Source organism: Oncorhynchus gorbuscha, unplaced genomic scaffold, assembly GCF_021184085.1.
Source record: "Oncorhynchus gorbuscha isolate QuinsamMale2020 ecotype Even-year unplaced genomic scaffold, OgorEven_v1.0 Un_scaffold_3012, whole genome shotgun sequence".
Lineage (NCBI taxonomy): Eukaryota > Metazoa > Chordata > Actinopteri > Salmoniformes > Salmonidae > Oncorhynchus > Oncorhynchus gorbuscha.
This window is the reverse complement of record NW_025747373.1, coordinates 39,572-58,942: the sequence shown is the minus strand read 5'-3', so window position 1 is coordinate 58,942 and position 19,371 is coordinate 39,572. Positions and strand designations below refer to the sequence as shown.

The following is a 19,371-nucleotide window of genomic DNA, read 5'->3' as shown; positions in this document are numbered from 1 at the left end:
CTGTGAGAGGGCAGCAACTTGACCGAAATTACGAATGAAACGCCGATAGAAATTAGCGAAACCTAAAAGCGCTGCAACTCGACACGTGACCTTGGAACGGGCCAATCACTGACAGCTTGGACCTTAGCGGAATCCATCTGAATGCCTTCAGCGGAAATAACGGAACCGAGAAAAGTAACGGAGGAGACATGAAAGAGCACTTCTCAGACTTTACGTAGAGACAATTCTCTAAAAGGCGCTGTAGAACACGTCGAACGTGCTGAACATGAATCTCGAGTGACGGAGAAAAAATCAGGATATCGTCAAGATAGACAAAAACAAAGATGTTCAGCATGTCTCTCAGAACATCATTAACTAATGCCTGAAAAACAGCTGGCGCATTGGCGAGACCAAACGGCAGAACCCGGTACTCAAAATGCCCTAGCGGAGTGTTAAACGCCGTTTTCCACTCGTCCCCCTCTCTGATGCGCACGAGATGGTAAGCGTTACGAAGGTCCAACTTAGTAAAGCACCTGGCTCCTGCAGAATCTCGAAGGCTGATGACATAAGGGGAAGCGGATAAACAAAAAAGAACCCCGCCCCGGCCGGAGAGGAAGAAGGCACTATGGTACCGGCGTCAAGAGACACAGACAAATAATCCTCGAGAGCCTTACGTTCGGGAGCCGACAGAGAGTATAGTCTACCCCGAGGAGGAGTGGTCCCCGGAAGGAGATCAATACTACAATCATACGACCGGTGAGGAGGAAGGGAGTTGGCTCGGGACCGACTGAAGACCGTGCGCAGATCATGATATTCCTCCGGCACTCCTGTCAAATCGCCAGGTTCCTCCTGAGAAGTAGGGACAGAAGAAACGGGAGGATGGCAGACATTAAACACTTCACATGACAAGAAACGTTCCAGGATAGGATAGAATTACTAGACCAATTAATAGAAGGATTATGACATACTAGCCAGGGATGACCCAAAACAACAGGTGTAAACGGTGAACGAAAAATCAAAAAAGAAATAGTCTCACTGTGGTTACCAGATACTGTGAGGTTAAAGGTAGTGTCTCAAATCTGATACTGGGAAGATGACTACCATCTAAGGCGAACATGGGCGTAGGCTTCTCTAACTCTCTGAAAGGAATGTCATGTTTCCGAACCCATGCTTCGTCCATGAAACAACCCTCAGCCCCAGAGTCTATCAAGGCACTACATGTAGCACCCGAACCGGTCAGCGTAGATGGACCGACAAAGTAGTACAGGATTTTGATGGAGAGACTTGAGTAGTTGCGCTCACCTGTAGCCCTCCGCTTACAGATGAGCTCTGGCTTTACTGGACATGAATTAACAAAATGTCCAGCAACTCCGCAATAGAGGCACAGGCGGTTGGTGATCCTCCGTTCCCTCTCCTTAGTCGAGATGCGAATCCCTCCCAGCTGCATGGGATGCGGAGCAGGGAAACACCGTTGATGCGAGCTCTCTTCCACGAGCCCGGTGACGAAGATCTACCCGTCGTTCTATGCGGATGGCGAGAGCAATCAAAGAGTCCACATCTGAAGGAACCTCCCGGGAGAGAATCTCATCCTTAACCACTGCGTGGAGTCCCTCCAGAAAACGAGCGAGCAGCGCCGGCTCGTTCCACTCACTAGAGGCAGCAAGAGTGCGAAACTCAATAGAATAATCCGTTATGGACCGTTCACCTTGGCATAAGGAAGCCAGGGCCCTAGAAGCCTCCCTACCAAAAACTGAACGGTCAAAAACCCGAATCATCTCCTCTTTAAAGCTCTGGAACTTGTTAGAGCAATCAGCCCTTGCCTCCCAGATAGCTGTGCCCCATTCTCGAGCCCGGCCAGTAAGGAGTGAAATGACGTAAGCAACCCGAGCTCTCTCTCTAGAGTATGTGTTGGGTTGGAGAGAGAACACAATCTCACACTGCGTGAGAAAGGAGCGGCACTCAGTGGGCTGCCCGGAGTAGCAAGGTGGGTTATTAACCCTAGGTTCTGGAGGCTCGGCAGGCCAGGAAGTAACAGGTGGCACGAGACGTAGACTCTGGAACTGTCCAGAGAGGTCGGAAACCTGAGCGGCCAGGTTCTCCACGGCATGGCGAGCAGCAGACAATTCCTGCTCGTGTCTGCCGAGCATGGCTCCTTGGATCTCGACGGCAGTGTAACGAGCGTCTGAAGTCGCTGGGTCCATTCCTTGGTCGGTTCCTTCTGTCATGCAGGTGAAAGAGGACCCAAAAGCGACTTGGCGAAAACAGAGTCTTTAATCCAGTAAAGTGAATACAAACAAAAAAACACAACTTTCACTCGAAATGACGAGGACAAACTGGAGACTCGATCTTGAACAGCAGGTGAACAGCAGGTTGCCTCGGGAAGGCACTTGAACCAGACAGACTCAGACACCTGCTCACCACGCAGCATCTGAGGAAAACACGACACGACAGGGCGATACACAAACACAGCACGGTGAAATCTAGACAAGGAACCGACAGGACAGGAACGGAACACAAAGGAAGAAATAGGGACTCTAATCAGGGGAAAGGATCGGGAACAGGTGTGGGAAGACTAAATGATTGATTAGGGGAATAGGAACAGCTGGGAGCAGGAACGGAACGATAGAGAGAAGAGAGAGCGAGAGAGTGAGAGAGGGAGGGGGAGAGAGAGGGATAGAAAGAGGGAAAGAACCTAATAAGACCAGCAGAGGGAAACGAATAGAATGGGAAGCACAGGGACAAGACAAGATAATAAATGACAAAACATGACATTAGGTGTCCTGCAGCCAGTCCATATTGTGGGCTCCAGCAGGAAACCACAGGGGAGCTCGAGGGTGACTGTGTGGAGAGCACTGAGTAGGCTGTAGGTTGTCCTTACTCAGATGAAGTGCTTGAACCCCTGCTTTCAGTTAAGAATTTATTTCAATAAATTTGTTTTAGCTGAAAACCTATAACCGGGATTTGGCGAGTGTGACTCGCCGGTGAGTGTGTTGTCTGAGACTATGCCACGCGCGTACAAATAACCTAGTATAACCCCACGGCTGAACGTATCCGTACAAATAACCTAGTATAACCCCACGGCTGAACGTATCCGTACAAATAACCTAGTATAACCCCACGGCTGAACGTATCCGTACAAATAACCTAGTATAACCCCACGGCTGAACGTATCCGTACAAATAACCTAGTATAACCCCACGGCTGAACGTATCCGTACAAATAACCTAGTATAACCCCACGGCTGAACGTATCCGTACAAATAACCTAGTATAACCCCACGGCTGAACGTATCCGTACAAATAACCTAGTATAACCCCACGGCTGAACGTATCCGTACAAATAACCTAGTATAACCCCACGGCTGAACGTATCCGTACAAATAACCTAGTATAACCCCACGGCTGAACGTATCCGTACAAATAACCTAGTATAACCCCACGGCTGAACGTATCCGTACAAATAACCTAGTATAACCCCACGGCTGAACGTATCCGTACAAATAACCTAGTATAACCCCACGGCTGAACGTATCCGTACAAATAACCTAGTATAACCCCACGGCTGAACGTATCCGTACAAATAACCTAGTATAACCCCACGGCTGAACGTATCCGTACAAATAACCTAGTATAACCCCACGGCTGAACGTATCCGTACAAATAACCTAGTATAACCCCACGGCTGAACGTATCCGTACAAATAACCTAGTATAACCCCACGGCTGAACGTATCCGTACAAATAACCTAGTATAACCCCACGGCTGAACGTATCCGTACAAATAACCTAGTATAACCCCACGGCTGAACGTATCCGTACAAATAACCTAGTATAACCCCACGGCTGAACGTATCCGTACAAATAACCTAGTATAACCCCACGGCTGAACGTATCCGTACAAATAACCTAGTATAACCCCACGGCTGAACGTATCCGTACAAATAACCTAGTATAACCCCACGGCTGAACGTATCCGTACAAATAACCTAGTATAACCCCACGGCTGAACGTATCCGTACAAATAACCTAGTATAACCCCACGGCTGAACGTATCCGTACAAATAACCTAGTATAACCCCACGGCTGAACGTATCCGTACAAATAACCTAGTATAACCCCACGGCTGAACGTATCCGTACAAATAACCTAGTATAACCCCACGGCTGAACGTATCCGTACAAATAACCTAGTATAACCCCACGGCTGAACGTATCCGTACAAATAACCTAGTATAACCCCACGGCTGAACGTATCCGTACAAATAACCTAGTATAACCCCACGGCTGAACGTATCCGTACAAATAACCTAGTATAACCCCACGGCTGAACGTATCCGTACAAATAACCTAGTATAACCCCACGGCTGAACGTATCCGTACAAATAACCTAGTATAACCCCACGGCTGAACGTATCCGTACAAATAACCTAGTATAACCCCACGGCTGAACGTATCCGTACAAATAACCTAGTATAACCCCACGGCTGAACGTATCCGTACAAATAACCTAGTATAACCCCACGGCTGACCGTATCCTGAGGGAAATACGAGATAACACGCAGTAAGAACTGGACCACGCTAAAATAGCGCCGAACAGACTATACATAAATATCGGATTACTCGTTGATGTTGTACACAGAAATAACCCCCGCTGACGGGTAGTATACCGTGTCACCAACTACCCGGTGAAATGTTTCCAGTAGGAAGGAGTGAACTAACCTCTGTGGCAAGCAGAGATGTATCAAGAGGGGTGACCCGGTTGATAAAGTGAAGCCCAGGGCTCCATTGCTAACTCAGCCTCGGGTAGGAAGACCGAGAGGCCCCCCTCACCAGGAAAGAGGCTCATACCGCGGCCTTCCATACTGCGGTCAAGAGAAGACCATCCGCGCGGCAGTGGACCCAGTAGGACGTCTGGGAGGTACTAGTCACCACGACAGGAGGACAATTCATGTTTTAGGAAAGTAGTCTTTTTATATATATAAAGTTTTGCCTATGCTACAAAACAAAACACAGGGAATAGTGTTTTTGTAATTTGTTATTGGCTGTTTTTAAGAACATATAAATGGGGCTCCCAACATCCCTCGTTTATTGATGGCGCTGGCTGCGCCAGGTTAGGTCTGAATGCATATGAATGTCCATTACATTTCTAAAATGTCCGGCAAATTCCCTGTCGTGATGTCCGGCGCCTACTTTTCCGAAAGGAATCTCTGAAATTGCATATTGTTTTTATTACGATTTTAGAATATTCTCGTGAAAAACTGTCACCAAAATCTGGACATGGCTGTTCATATGGTGGTTTATGTATCACTGAATAAACGTCGTCATAAAAGCCGGTGGCAAAGCTGCGGGAGCAAACGAGCTTGGGACAGGGATGGGACAGCCATTCTTTTTAATGGAAATATCAAGAGTCAATTTAACTTTTTCTTTCTGAAGCCTAATCAGAGACATTTTCTGGGACAGTTATATCCGGGTACTGGCCACCAAAATCGGGGACGTCTGGTCACCCTAGAATTAAGATTGAACGGTCTATTTAAGAAATAAAGTCCGAAGGGGTGTGGTATATGGCAAGTTTACCACGGTTAAATACTGTTCTTATGCACGGAGCAATGACGGAGTGCCTGGATATTTACTACGGTTAAATACTGTTCTTATGCACGGAGCAACGACGGAGTGCCTGGATAGTTATTAGCTGTGGTATATTGGCCATATACCACAACCCCCGAGGTGCCTTATTGCTATTATAAACTGGTTACCAACGTAATTTGAGCAGTAAAAATCTATGTTTTGTCATACCTGTGGTATATGTTCTGATATACCACTCCTGTCAGCCAATCAGTATTCAGGGCTCAAACCACCCAGTTTCTAATGCTTGACTGAGCAGAGAAGCAGGTTGTTGCAACCATGATTTATTCAATCAAAGGCAATTAATTAAACATACATATCTGTAATAGGGTACAGTAACTAAATGATATCATGAACCTAATTATTTCCTAATCAATGGCTTTGATCAGGTCCTTCAAATAGAGTCGGAGCAGGAGTGAGGCTTGTGTTCTCTGTGTGGTGATGATGGTGGTTAGCTGTGTGATTCTCCTGCTGGGGAGGTCTCTCCTCACGGTCTGAGCAGTGGGTAGGACTCTCTCCTATGGGAACAGTAAGTACAGGTTACATATAGAACATAATATGGGAAATACACAATGCAACCTTTAAGATATGAGATGTTACCCAGATGGCACCCTATTCCCCATAGAACTCTGGTCTAAAGTAGGGGATAGGATGGCACCCTATTCCCTATTGAGCTCTGGTCTAAAGTAGGGGATAGGATGGCACCCTATTCCCTATTGAGCTCTGGTCTAAAGTAGGGGATAGGATGGCACCCTATTCCCCATAGAACTCTGGTCTAAAGTAGGGGATAGTATGGCACCCTATTCCCCATAGAACTCTGGTCTAAAGTAGGGGATAGTATGGCACCCTATTCCCCATAGAACTCTGGTCTAAAGTAGGGGATAGTATGGCACCCTATTCCCCATAGAACTCTGGTCTAAAGTAGGGGATAGTATGGCACCCTATTCCCTATTGAGCTCTGGTCTAAATTTGGGGATAGGATGGCACCCTATTCCCTATTGAGCTCTGGTCTAAAGTAGGGGATAGGATGGCACCCTATTCCCCATAGAACTCTGGTCTAAAGTAGGGGATAGGATGGCACCCTATTCCCTATTGAACTCTGGTCTAAAGTAGGGGGTAGGATGGCACCCTATTCCCTATTGAGCTCTGGTCTAAAGTAGGGGATAGGATGGCACCCTATTCCCTATTGAGCTCTGGTCTAAAGTAGGGGGTAGGATGGCACCCTATTCCCTATTGAGCTCTGGTCTAAAGTAGGGGATAGGATGGCACCCTATTCCCTATTGAACTCTGGTCTAAAGTAGGGGGTAGGATGGCACCCTATTCCCCATAGAACTCTGGTCTAAAGTAGGGGATAGTATGGCACCCTATTCCCCATAGAACTCTGGTCTAAAGTAGGGGGTAGGATGGCACCCTATTCCCTATTGAACTCTGGTCTAAAGTAGGGGATAGGATGCCATTTGGGACACAGAGATGGTAAGTCCTCATTACTTCATGTTTCTTTAAGTTCAACAGCCTCCCTTCCCTCTACTTACCAAGTTCAACAGCCTCCCAGTCCACTTCTTCTACTGGGGACTGAATGAATCTGCTGACTTCCTCATCATCCTCTTCTTCTTTAACAATCACCCCAACAGTTTGACTCAAGTCCTCCAGCTCCACCTCTTCCTCTTCTTCTTTAACTGTCATCCCAACAGTTTGACTCAAGTCCTCCAGCTCCTCCTCCTCCACTACTTTAATGTTCATCCCCAGTGTCTGACTGAAGGCCTCTCTGTCGTCAGGACCCAGTGTCTGACTGAAGGCCTCTCTGTCGTCAGGACCCAGTGTCTGACTGAAGGCCTCTCTGTCGTCAGGACCCAGTGTCTGACTGAAGGCCTCTCTGTCGTCAGGACCCAGTGTCTGACTGAAGGCCTCTCTGTCGTCAGGACCCAGTGTCTGACTGAAGGCCTCGCTGTCGTCAGGTGACGATCCGGATCCGGATTGGTCACCAGGATTCTAGAATGAAAACAGTGATCAATAATACAGGAAGTAATATTTCCTCTGAAGATCAGGGTCTGTGTTAATAAAGCAGCTCAGAGGAGGAGAGCTGATCTAGGAACAGGTCCCCTTGTACATGTGATGTTGTTCAGATCCAATAGGAGAGCTGATCTTGGATCAGGTGATGTTGTTCAGATCCAATAGGAGAGCTGATCTAGGATCAGGTGATGTTGTTCAGATCCAATAGGAGAGCTGATCTAGGATCAGGTCCCCTTGTACATATAATGTTGTTCAGATCCAATAGGAGAGCTGACATAGGATCAGGTCCCCCCTTGTCCATTATTTATAATCTAAAATGCAAAACTGATCTCTGATCAGCACTCCTACTCTGAGATGCTTGATACATTTGGCCCCTGAAATAGATTACATTAGTTTACAGTAACATGTATAAAGCTAATTTTCTCCCACCTTGTTGATGTCTGATGTAGCAGGACTTTCTTCACTACCGGAGCCACGGACAGGACTCTCTCCTGTGGAGAGAGGTTGGTATTATGGGTTATAATGAGACTACAGGACTCTCTCCTGTGGAGATAGGTTGGTATTATGGGTTATAATGAGACTTCAGGACTCTCTCCTGTGGAGATAGGTTGGTATTATGGGTTATAATGAGACTTCAGGACTCTCTCCTGTGGAGATAGGTTGGTATTATGGGTTATAATGAGACTACCCGGACTCCTGTAGAGAGAGGTTGGTATTATGGGTTATAATGAGACTACCAGGACTCCTGTAGAGAGAGGTTGGTATTATGGGTTATAATGAGACTACCAGGACTCCTGTAGAGAGAGGTTGGTATTATGGGTTATAATGAGACTACCAGGACTCCTGTAGAGAGAGGGTTATAATGAGACTACCAGGACTCCTGTAGAGAGAGGTTGGTATTATAGGTTATAATGAGACTACCAGGACTCCTGTAGAGAGAGGTTGGTATTATGGGTTATAATGAGACTACCAGGACTCCTGTAGAGATAGGTTGGTATTATGGGTTATAATGAGACTACCAGGACTCCTGTAGAGAGAGGTTGGTATTATGGGTTATAATGAGACTTCCAGGACTCCTGTAGAGAGAGGTTGGTATTATAGGTTATAATGAGACTACCAGGACTCCTGTAGAGAGAGGTTGGTATTATGGGTTATAATGAGACTACCAGGACTCCTGTAGAGAGAGGTTGGTATTATGGGTTATAATGAGACTACCAGGACTCCTGTAGAGAGAGGTTGGTATTATGGGTTATAATGAGACTACCAGGACTCCTGTAGAGAGAGGTTGGTATTATGGGTTATAATGAGACTACCAGGACTCCTGTAGAGAGAGGTTGGTATTATGGGTTATAATGAGACTACCAGGACTCCTGTAGAGAGAGGTTGGTATTATGGGTTATAATGAGACTACCAGGACTCCTGTAGAGAGAGGTTGGTATTATGGGTTATAATGAGACTACCAGGACTCCTGTAGAGAGAGGTTGGTATTATGGGTTATAATGAGACTACCAGGACTCCTGTAGAGAGAGGTTGGTATTATGGGTTATAATGAGACTACCAGGACTCCTGTAGAGAGAGGTTGGTATTATGGGTTATAATGTGACTACCAGGACTCCTGTAGAGAGAGGTTGGTATTATAGGTTATAATGAGACTACCAGGACTCCTGTAGAGAGAGGTTGGTATAATGAGACTACCAGGACTCCTGTAGAGAGAGGTTGGTATTATGGGTTATAATGAGACTACCAGGACTCCTGTAGAGAGAGGTTGGTATAATGAGACTACCAGGACTCCTGTAGAGAGAGGTTGGTATAATGAGACTACCAGGACTCCTGTAGAGAGAGGTTGGTATAATGAGACTACCAGGACTCCTGTAGAGAGAGGTTGGTATTATGGGTTATAATGAGACTACCAGGACTTCTGTAGAGAGAGGTTGGTATTATGGGTTATAATGAGACTACCAGGACTCCTGTAGAGAGAGGTTGGTATTATGGGTTATAATGAGACTACCAGGACTCCTGTAGAGAGAGGTTGGTATTATGGGTTATAATGAGACTACCAGGACTCCTGTAGAGAGAGGTTGGTATTATGGGTTATAATGAGACTACCAGAGTCATGGACAGGACTCTCTCCTGTTTATCATTTGATGGAAGGATGGATGGTCTATAGTGCACTACGTAGGGAATAGGGGGCCATTAGGGATGTATCACAGGGAAAAGTAGTGCACTATGTAGGGAATAGGGGGCCATTAGGGATGTATCACAGGGAAAAGTAGTGCACTATGTAGGGAATAGGGGGCCATTAGGGATGTATCACAGGGAAAAGTAGTGCACTATGTAGGGAATAGGGGGCTATTAGGGATGTACATTAGGGTAAAGTAGTGCACTATGTAGGGAATAGGGGGCCATTAGGGGTGTATTTTAGGGTAAAGTAGTGCACTATGTAGGGAATAGGGGGCCATTAGGGATGTACATTAGGGTAAAGTAGTGCACTACGTAGGGAATAGGGGGCCATTAGGGATGTACATTAGGGTAAAGTAGTGCACTACATAGGGAATAGGGAGCCAATAGGGACGAATAACCTGCCTCCACTTACTAAGATGAGAAGGGTCCCAGCCAACGTCCTCTCCATCAGAATTGATCAGACCACCAACTTCCTCCTCCCCGTCTTCCTGTCCCCCGTTGTGACTGAGGTCCTCCCCCATGTGTGCCTGTAGGTGTTTTCTCAGAGCCTGCTCTGTAGGGAGGTCCTGTCCACACACTGGGCAGCATTGAGGCCCTGGGGAAATGGTTTGTGAACATTAAAATGCTAGCAACAGCGTTCTGTTTGTTTTGTGTCGGCAGTGAAGTGGCCGACAGTCTCAGAAGACAGTGAAGTGGTCGACAGTCTCAGAAGGCAGTGAAGTGGCCGACAGGCCGAGAAGACAGCGAAGTGGCCGACAGGCCGAGAAGACAGCGAAGTGGCCGACAGGCCGAGAAGACAGCGAAGTGGCCGACAGGCCGAGAAGACAGTGAAGTGGCCGACAGGCCGAGAAGACAGTGAAGTGGCCGACAGGCCGAGAAGACAGCGAAGTGGCCGACAGGCCGAGAAGAGAGTGAAGTGGCCGACAGGCCGAGAAGACAGCGACGTGGCCGACAGGCCGAGAAGACAGCGAAGTGGCCGACAGGCCGAGAAGACAGCGAAGTGGCCGACAGGCCGAGAAGACAGTGAAGTGGCCGACAGTCTCAGAAGACAGTGAAGTGGCCGACAGGCCGAGAAGGCAGCGAAGTGGCCGACAGTCTCAGAAGACAGCGAAGTGGCCGACAGTCTCAGAAGGCAGTGAAGTGGCCGACAGTCTCAGAAGGCAGTGAAGTGGCCGACAGTCGCAGTGAAGTGGCCGACAGTCTCAGAAGGCAGTGAAGTGGCCGACAGTCTCAGAAGGCAGTGAAGTGGCCGACAGTCTCAGAAGGCAGTGAAGTGGCCGACAGTCTCAGAAGGCAGTGAAGTGGCCGACAGTATTGAAAGCAGAGAAGTGGCCTACAGGCCGAGAAGACAGCGAAGTGGCCGACAGGCCGAGAAGACAGCGAAGTGGCCGACAGGCCGAGAAGACAGCGAAGTGGCCGACAGGCCGAGAAGACAGCGAAGTGGCCGACAGGCCGAGAAGGCAGCGAAGTGGCCGACAGGCCGAGAAGGCAGTGAAGTGGCCGACAGGCTGAGAAGACAGTGAAGTGGCCGACAGGCCGAGAAGGCAGTGAAGTGGCCGACAGGCCGAGAAGGCAGTGAAGTGGCCGACAGGCCGAGAAGGCAGTGAAGTGGCCGACAGGCCGAGAAGGCAGTGAAGTGGCCCACAGTCTCAGAAGGCAGTGAAGTGGCCCACAGTCTCAGAAGGCAGTGTGAGGTAAACATGAGTATCTGTTTCCTGTCTAAACTGCCACCACCAATAATAATACAAATAAATAATAATACAAATAATACATGTTGCTATGCAGTCTTTCTATTACACGTAGTAAGATTAGCATCTGCAGTTTGAATACATAGAAAAATGATATATTTGCAGCTTCGCCGTAACATTCTGGAATGTTCATTCAAATCGTTCCAACTGAAATTGTTACTGTGGCAACGCGTCGGCTGTAAAGGGAAGTGTTGTTGAACTCACCTCCGGTCTGGTTCTCTCTCGCGTGGGTCCGGAGGTGGTACTTCAGAGTGGCAGGCTGGGCGAACCTCCTCCCACACAGGGCGCAGAAGTACGGCTTCTCCCCTGTGTGCACCATCTGGTGTCTCTTCAGGACGTCTGCCTGGCTGAACCGTCTCCCACAGTCGGGGCAGGAGTACGGCTTCTCCCCTGATGGATGGGTGGAAGGGCGGGTGGGTGGGAAAGACAGTGTCACTCCACAATAATGAGCCATTTACTTCATGTTCGCATTATTTCTTATTGTTGTTGAAATGGAACCCGCAAGTAAGCATTTCATTGGACGTTGTTTTACCATGTGTATCCCAGACAAATGACAGTGCTGTAATGTATACTGTCAATAGCTGCATAAAGATTCAGGTTTTATTTAAAATAACCACATTGTGGACAACTCGAGAGTTTTGTGACACTGATGTCCTTCGATCGTTAAAAATCAACCTCACCTGTATGCACTCTCAAGTGGACTTTCAGGTGCCCGTTGTCGCGGAAACCCTTCCCGCACTCGGGGCAGACGCAGGGTTTCTCTCCCGTGTGAGATCTAAAATCGAATCGTTCTTTATTCAAAGTGCATTTAAAACTTGGAAACTGACTTTACGGTAAAACAACAGGGAGATCAAAATGAAAACAAGTATGAAATAAATGACCTCTGATGCATCTTCAGGCTGTCCTTCTGGGTGAAACTGGCTCCACACTCCAGGCACTGGTAAGGCTTCTCCCCGGTGTGAATCCGTTGGTGTTTCTTCAGGTTTCCTATCTGAGCAAAGCCCTTGCCACACACAGAACAGGAGTAGGGCCTCTCTCCCGTGTGTGTTCGCTGGTGCACTTTCAAAAATTCATTTTGGGTGTAACTCTTGCCACAGACGGCGCAAGAATAAGGTCTCTCCCCCGTGTGTGTCCGTAGGTGGACTCTAAGACTTCCCTTCTGGGTGAAGCTCTTCCCACACACAGAGCAGGAGTGAGGCTTCTCTCCGGAGTGTATCCTCTCGTGTTCTCGGAGGCCTCCTGAGTGGGCGAACCTCTTGCCACAGTCAGGACAGGGGTAGGGCTTCTCCCCTGTGTGTACTCTCCGGTGTCTCACCTTATGGAACACAATGGAAATAAGTTATTAATTAGTTGTTTTGTGTTGTCCTGTCACTTCATTGTGTTATCCTGACAGGGGTAGGGCTTCTCCCCTGTGTGTACCCTCTGGTGTCTCACCTTATGGAACACAATGGGAATAAGTTATTAATGAGTTGTTTTGTGTTATCCTGACAGGGGTAGGGCTTCTCCCCTGTGTGTACCCTCTGGTGTCTCACCTTGTGGAACACAATGGGAATAAGTTATTAATTAGTTGTTTTGTGTTGTCCTGTCACTTGGTTGTGTTGTCCTGACAGGGGTAGGGCTTCTCCCCTGTGTGTACCCTCTGGTGTCTCACCTTAGGTCACTGACTTACAGCCACTTCATTGTGTTGTCCTGACAGGGGTAGGTCATTGACTTACAGCCACTTCATTGTGTTGTCCTGACAGGGGTAGGTCATTGACTTACAGCCACTTCATTGTGTTGTCCTGACAGGGGTAGGTCATTGACTGTAAGTCTAAGTCATTGACTTGTTGTTTTGTGTTGTCCTGACAGGGGTAGGTCATTGACTGTAAGTCTAAGTCATTGACTTGTTGTTTTTGTGTTGTCCTGTCACGTTTCATGTACTGTGTGTAAATGTCTTCTTTTTAAACTGCCAAATAAAACCCATCAAACTCACCAGGTCACATGGGCGGGAAAACTCTTTCCCACAGTCCAGACAACCGTGAGAAAAGGTTTTGGTTGGTTCTCTTTGGTCCTCTTGATCAGCTTCTCCTGATGCAGGGGGGCTGTGGGACGGGCTGGGCTGGTTGTTAACATCATCCTAAAAGAGGATGAAGGGCAGAAGGCAGCCTTGACTAGTTCTGGAGAGGGGAACTATTGTTTTGCTGTGGTAGATTTTTTTTATTTAAATTTTACCTTTATTTAACTAGGCAAGTCAGTTAAGAACAAATTCTTATTTTCAATGACGGCCTAGGAACAGTGGGTTAACTGCCTGTTCAGGGGCAGAACGACAGATTTTTACCTTGTCGGCTCGGGGATTCGAACTTGCAACCTTTCGGTTACTAGTCCAACGCTCTAACCACCAGGCTACCCTGCCGCCCCATGTTGTTGTGGTAGACTATACGAGTGTTGTTGTGGTAGACTATACGAGTGTTGCTGTGGTAGACTATATGAGTGTTGCTGTGGTAGACTATATGAGTGTTGCTGTGGTAGACTATATGAGTGTTGTTGTTGTAGATTATACGAGTGTGTTGTTGCGGTAGACTATATGAGTGTGTTGTTGTTGTAGACTATATGAGTGTGTTGTTGTTGTAGACTATATGAGTGTTGTTGTGGTAGACTATATGAGTGTTGTTGTGGTAGACTATATGAGTGTTGTTGTGGTAGACTATATGAGTGTGTTGTGGTAGACTATATGAGTGTTGTTGTGGTAGACTATATGAGTGTGTTGTTGCGGTAGACTATACGAGTGTGTTGTTGTGGTAGACTATACGAGTGTTGTTGCGGTAGACTATACGAGTGTGTTGCTGTGGTAGACTATATGAGTGTGTTGTTGTGGTAGACTATATGAGTGTGTTGTTGTGGTAGACTATATGAGTGTTGTTGTGGTAGACTATATGAGTGTTGCTGTGGTAGACTATACGAGTGTGTTGTTGCGGTAGACTATATGAGTGTTGTTGTGGTAGACTATATGAGTGTTGCTGTGGTAGACTATATGAGTGTGTTGTTGCGGTAGACTATACGAGTGTTGTTGTTGCGGTAGACTATACGAGTGTTGTTGTTGCGGTAGACTATATGAGTGTGTTGCTGCGGTAGACTATATGAGTGTTGCTGTGGTAGACTATACGAGTGTTGCTGTGGTAGACTATACGAGTGTTGCTGTGGTAGACTATACGAGTGTTGCTGTTGCGGTAGACTATACGAGTGTTGCTGTTGCGGTAGACTATACGAGTGTTGCTGTTGCGGTAGACTATACGAGTGTTGTTGCGGTAGACTATACGAGTGTTGTTGCGGTAGACTATACGAGTGTTGTTGTTGCGGTAGACTATACGAGTGTTGTTGTTGCGGTAGACTATACGAGTGTTGTTGTTGCGGTAGACTATATGAGTGTTGTTGTTGCGGTAGACTATATGAGTGTTGTTGTGGTAGACTATACGAGTGTTGTTGTGGTAGACTATATGAGTGTTGTTGTGGTAGACTATATCAGTGTTGCTGTGGTAGACTATATGAGTGTTGTTGTGGTAGAATATACGAGTGTGTTGCTGTGGTAGACTATATGAGTGTTGTTGCGGTAGACTATATGAGTGTTGTTGCGGTAGACTATATGAGTGTTGTTGTGGTAGACTATATGAGTGTTGTTGTGGTAGACTATACGAGTGTTGTTGCTGTAGACTATACGAGTGTTGTTGCTGTAGACTATACGAGTGTTGTTGCGGTAGACTATACGAGTGTTGTTGCGGTAGACTATACGAGTGTTGTGGTAGACTATACGTTTGTTGCGTAGACTATACGAGTGTTGTTGCGGTAGACTATACGAGTGTTGTTGCGGTAGACTATACGAGTGTTGTTGTGGTAGACTATATGAGTGTTGTTGTTGCGGTAGACTATATGAGTGTTGTTGTGGTAGACTATACGAGTGTTGTTGTGGTAGACTATACGAGTGTTGTTGTGGTAGACTATATGAGTGTTGTTGTGGTAGACTATATGAGTGTTGCTGTGGTAGACTATATGAGTGTTGTTGTGGTAGAATATACGAGTGTGTTGCTGTGGTAGACTATATGAGTGTTGTTGTGGTAGACTATACGAGTGTTGTTGCGGTAGACTATACGAGTGTTGTTGCTGTAGACTATACGAGTGTTGTTGCTGTAGACTATACGAGTGTTGTTGTGGTAGACTATACGAGTGTTGTTGCTGTAGACTATACGAGTGTTGTTGCTGTAGACTATACGAGTGTTGTTGTGGTAGACTATACGAGTGTTGCTGTGGTAGACTATATGTGTGTTGTTGTGGTAGACTATATGAGTGTTGTTGTGGTAGAATATACGAGTGTTGTTGTGTTAGTCTATATGAGTGTTGTTGTGGTAGACTATATGAGTGTTGTTGTGGTAGACTATACGAGTGTTGTTGTGGTAGACTATATGAGTGTTGCTGTGGTAGACTATATGAGTGTTGTTGTGGTAGACTATATGAGTGTTGCTGTGGTAGACTATATGAGTGTTGTTGTGGTAGAATATACGAGTGTTGTTGTGGTAGACTATATGAGTGTTGTTGTGGTAGACTATATGAGTGTGTTGCTGTGGTAGACTATATGAGTGTTGCTGTGGTAGACTATATGAGTGTTGTTGTGGTAGACTATATGAGTGTTGTTGTGGTAGACTATATGAGTGTTGTTGTGGTAGACTATATGAGTGTTGTTGTGGTAGACTATATGAGTGTTGCTGTGGTAGACTATATGAGTGTTGTTGTGGTAGAATATACGAGTGTTGTTGTGGTAGACTATATGAGTGTTGTTGTGGTAGACTATACGAGTGTTGTTGCTGTAGACTATACGAGTGTTGTTGTGGTAGACTATACGAGTGTTGTTGCTGTAGACTATACGAGTGTTGTTGCTGTAGACTATACGAGTGTTGCTGTGGTAGACTATATGTGTGTTGTTGTGGTAGACTATATGAGTGTTGTTGTGGTAGAATATACGAGTGTTGTTGTGGTAGTCTATATGAGTGTTGTTGTGGTAGACTATATGAGTGTTGCTGTGGTAGACTATACAAGTGTTGTTGTGGTAGACTATATGAGTGTTGCTGTGGTAGACTATACGCGTGTGTTGCTGTGGTAGACTATATGAGTGTTGTTGTGGTAGACTATATGAGTGTTGCTGTGGTAGACTATATGAGTGTTGTTGTGGTAGACTATATGAGTGTTGTTGTGGTAGACTATATGAGTGTTGCTGTGGTAGACTATATGAGTGTTGTTGTGGTAGAATATACGAGTGTTGTTGTGGTAGACTATATGAGTGTTGTTGTGGTAGACTATATGAGTGTTGTTGCGGTAGACTATACGAGTGTTGTTGCGGTAGACTATACGAGTGTTGTTGCGGTAGACTATATGAGTGTTGCTGTGGTAGACTATATGAGTGTGTTGCTGTGGTAGACTATATGAGTGTTGCTGTGGTAGACTATATGAGTGTTGCTGTGGTAGACTATATGACTGTTGCTGTGGTAGACTATATGACTGTTGCTGTGGTAGACTATATGAGTGTTGTTGTGGTAGACTATATGAGTGTTGTTGCGGTAGACTATACGAGTGTTGTTGCGGTAGACTATATGAGTGTTGTTGCGGTAGACTATATGAGTGTTGCTGTGGTAGACTATATGAGTGTGTTGCTGTGGTAGACTATATGAGTGTTGCTGTGGTAGACTATATGAGTGTTGCTGTGGTAGACTATATGAGTGTGTTGTTGTGGTAGACTATATGAGTGTTGTTGTGGTAGACTATATGAGTGTTGTTGTGGTAGACTATATGAGTGTTGCTGTGGTAGACTATATGAGTGTTGCTGTGGTAGACTATATGAGTGTTGCTGTGGTAGACTATATGAGTGTGTTGCTGTGGTAGACTATATGAGTGTGTTGCTGTGGTAGACTATATGAGTGTGTTGCTGTGGTAGATAGACTATATGAGTGTTGCTGTGGTAGACTATATGAGTGTTGCTGTGGTAGACTATATGAGTGTTGTTGTGGTAGACTATATGAGTGTTGTTGTGGTAGACTATATGAGTGTTGCTGTGGTAGACTATATGAGTGTTGTTGTGGTAGACTATATGAGTGTTGTTGTGGTAGACTATATGAGTGTTGCTGTGGTAGACTATATGAGTGTTGCTGTGGTAGACTATATGAGTGTGTTGCTGTGGTAGACTATATGAGTGTTGTTGTGGTAGACTATATGAGTGTCCAATACTTTGATCAGGGAATCAGGGCCTGTATTTCACAAAGCATCTAACAGTAAGAATGCTGACCTCAGACCCTCCCTGTCCAGGTAACCCTAAGGCAAAACGGATCCTAGATCAGTGTGTTTGTGTTAGTGCTTGGTAGGAACAAACGACTGCACCCACCCAGATAAGACTGGCCTTGCCTCAAAAGACCCACCCAGTGGCATGGTGTCAAAGTTGCGACTACAGACTGACTGAACAGCAGAAGGAAACAAACCGCTAGCTTGATACTTTGTAACATGAACAACTACAATCAAATCAGTTTTCAGACGACTGAGCATAACCGGTCTGTGCTGTTACTGCAACTCTGTTACGCATCGTCTTGCAATTACAGCAATGGAGTGTTCACAACCCGATTTGAGACAAAGCTTGTACCATTCATGTCATGTGAGGCATTCGGGCTAGGACAATGTTATTAGATTTGGCTGGCTAGCTAACGGGCATTCGTCCGTCCCGTGTCTTACCTCGTCCATTGCGGGTCGGTCAGAACCGGGAAGAGTGAATTCTGCCGACATGTTATTGATGGTTGTTCTTTTGCGTTCACATCAGCTCGAGGTCACTCACGTCAGTTGAACAATTTACTGGTCGTTAAACGATTTGAAACCTAACCAGCCATCTTAACGAAGGCAATACATGCAGAAATCCTATATGTTGTCATTTTAACAGTAACTAGCTCGCTAGACTGTTTTGAAGAAAGGTAAATAAGCCGACTGTCTGCGTTACTGCATCACCGTACTTCCGGGTATGATTCTTCTGCATGACTAAACTACCCGGTGCATTAGCGCCACCTAGTGTACAAGAGTGAGAAGGCAGGCAATACAAGGGCCTTACAACCTGCTGGAATCTTGTTCAAAATATATATTTTTAATTTAAACTTCATTTTACTAGGCAAGTTAGTTAAGAACAAATTCTTATTTACAATGACGGCCTACCCCACAAACCATTCACACGCTGCTAACCAGATGTAATGATGAGTTCAATGTCCTAAACACAATCACCACCTCTTCCTTCCTAATCTGACCTTTGAACCTTGGTCCACTGACCTTTCTGTAGAGGGCATGTAAACACCGGCCCTTGGGCTCAGAGTCCCATCTCTTCCGACACACATCTATCAGAATGGCTCTGATCTTACATTTGGCTTCATCTCTACCCAGTGGAACATTAATATCAATTATATCTAATTTCAAAACTATTTTGGCTAACTGGTCGACAATTACATTCACTTACACACCCAAATGTGCTGGGAGGCGTTGCATCGTAGTGTTGCGGCATCACTACAGCCTGGGGTTCGATCCCACTCCTTGTGGCAGGCTGACTCCTTGTGGTGGGCTGGGCGCCTGTAGGCTGACTCCTTGTGGCGGGCTGACTCCTTGTGGCGGGCTGACTCCTTGTGGCGGGCTGACTCCTTGTGGCGGGCTGACTCCTTGTGGCGGGCTGACTCCTTGTGGCGGGCTGACTCCTTGTGGCGGGCTGACTCCTTGTGGCGGGCTGACTCCTTGTGGCGGGCTGACTCCTTGTGGCGGGCTGACTCCTTGTGGCGGGCTGACTCCTTGTGGC

General features: G+C 46.3%; 1 protein-coding gene across 1 annotated transcript; it reads right to left on the bottom strand.

Moving 5' to 3' along the window:
* Window positions 1-5,868: 5,868 nt before the first annotated feature.
* LOC124027224 (zinc finger protein 436-like) lies at window positions 5,869-18,594 on the bottom strand. Its single transcript, XM_046339689.1, has 9 exons — window positions 18,279-18,594; window positions 13,510-13,653; window positions 12,419-12,852; window positions 12,218-12,312; window positions 11,742-11,927; window positions 10,202-10,384; window positions 8,038-8,099; window positions 7,131-7,587; window positions 5,869-6,116 (listed from the first exon to the last, which is right to left on the bottom strand). The coding sequence occupies exons 1-9, from the start codon at window positions 18,327-18,329 to the stop codon at window positions 5,971-5,973; spliced, it is 1,758 nt and encodes a 585-aa protein (XP_046195645.1). The 5' UTR covers window positions 18,330-18,594; the 3' UTR covers window positions 5,869-5,970.
* Between the last annotated feature and the right edge of the window lie 777 nt (window positions 18,595-19,371).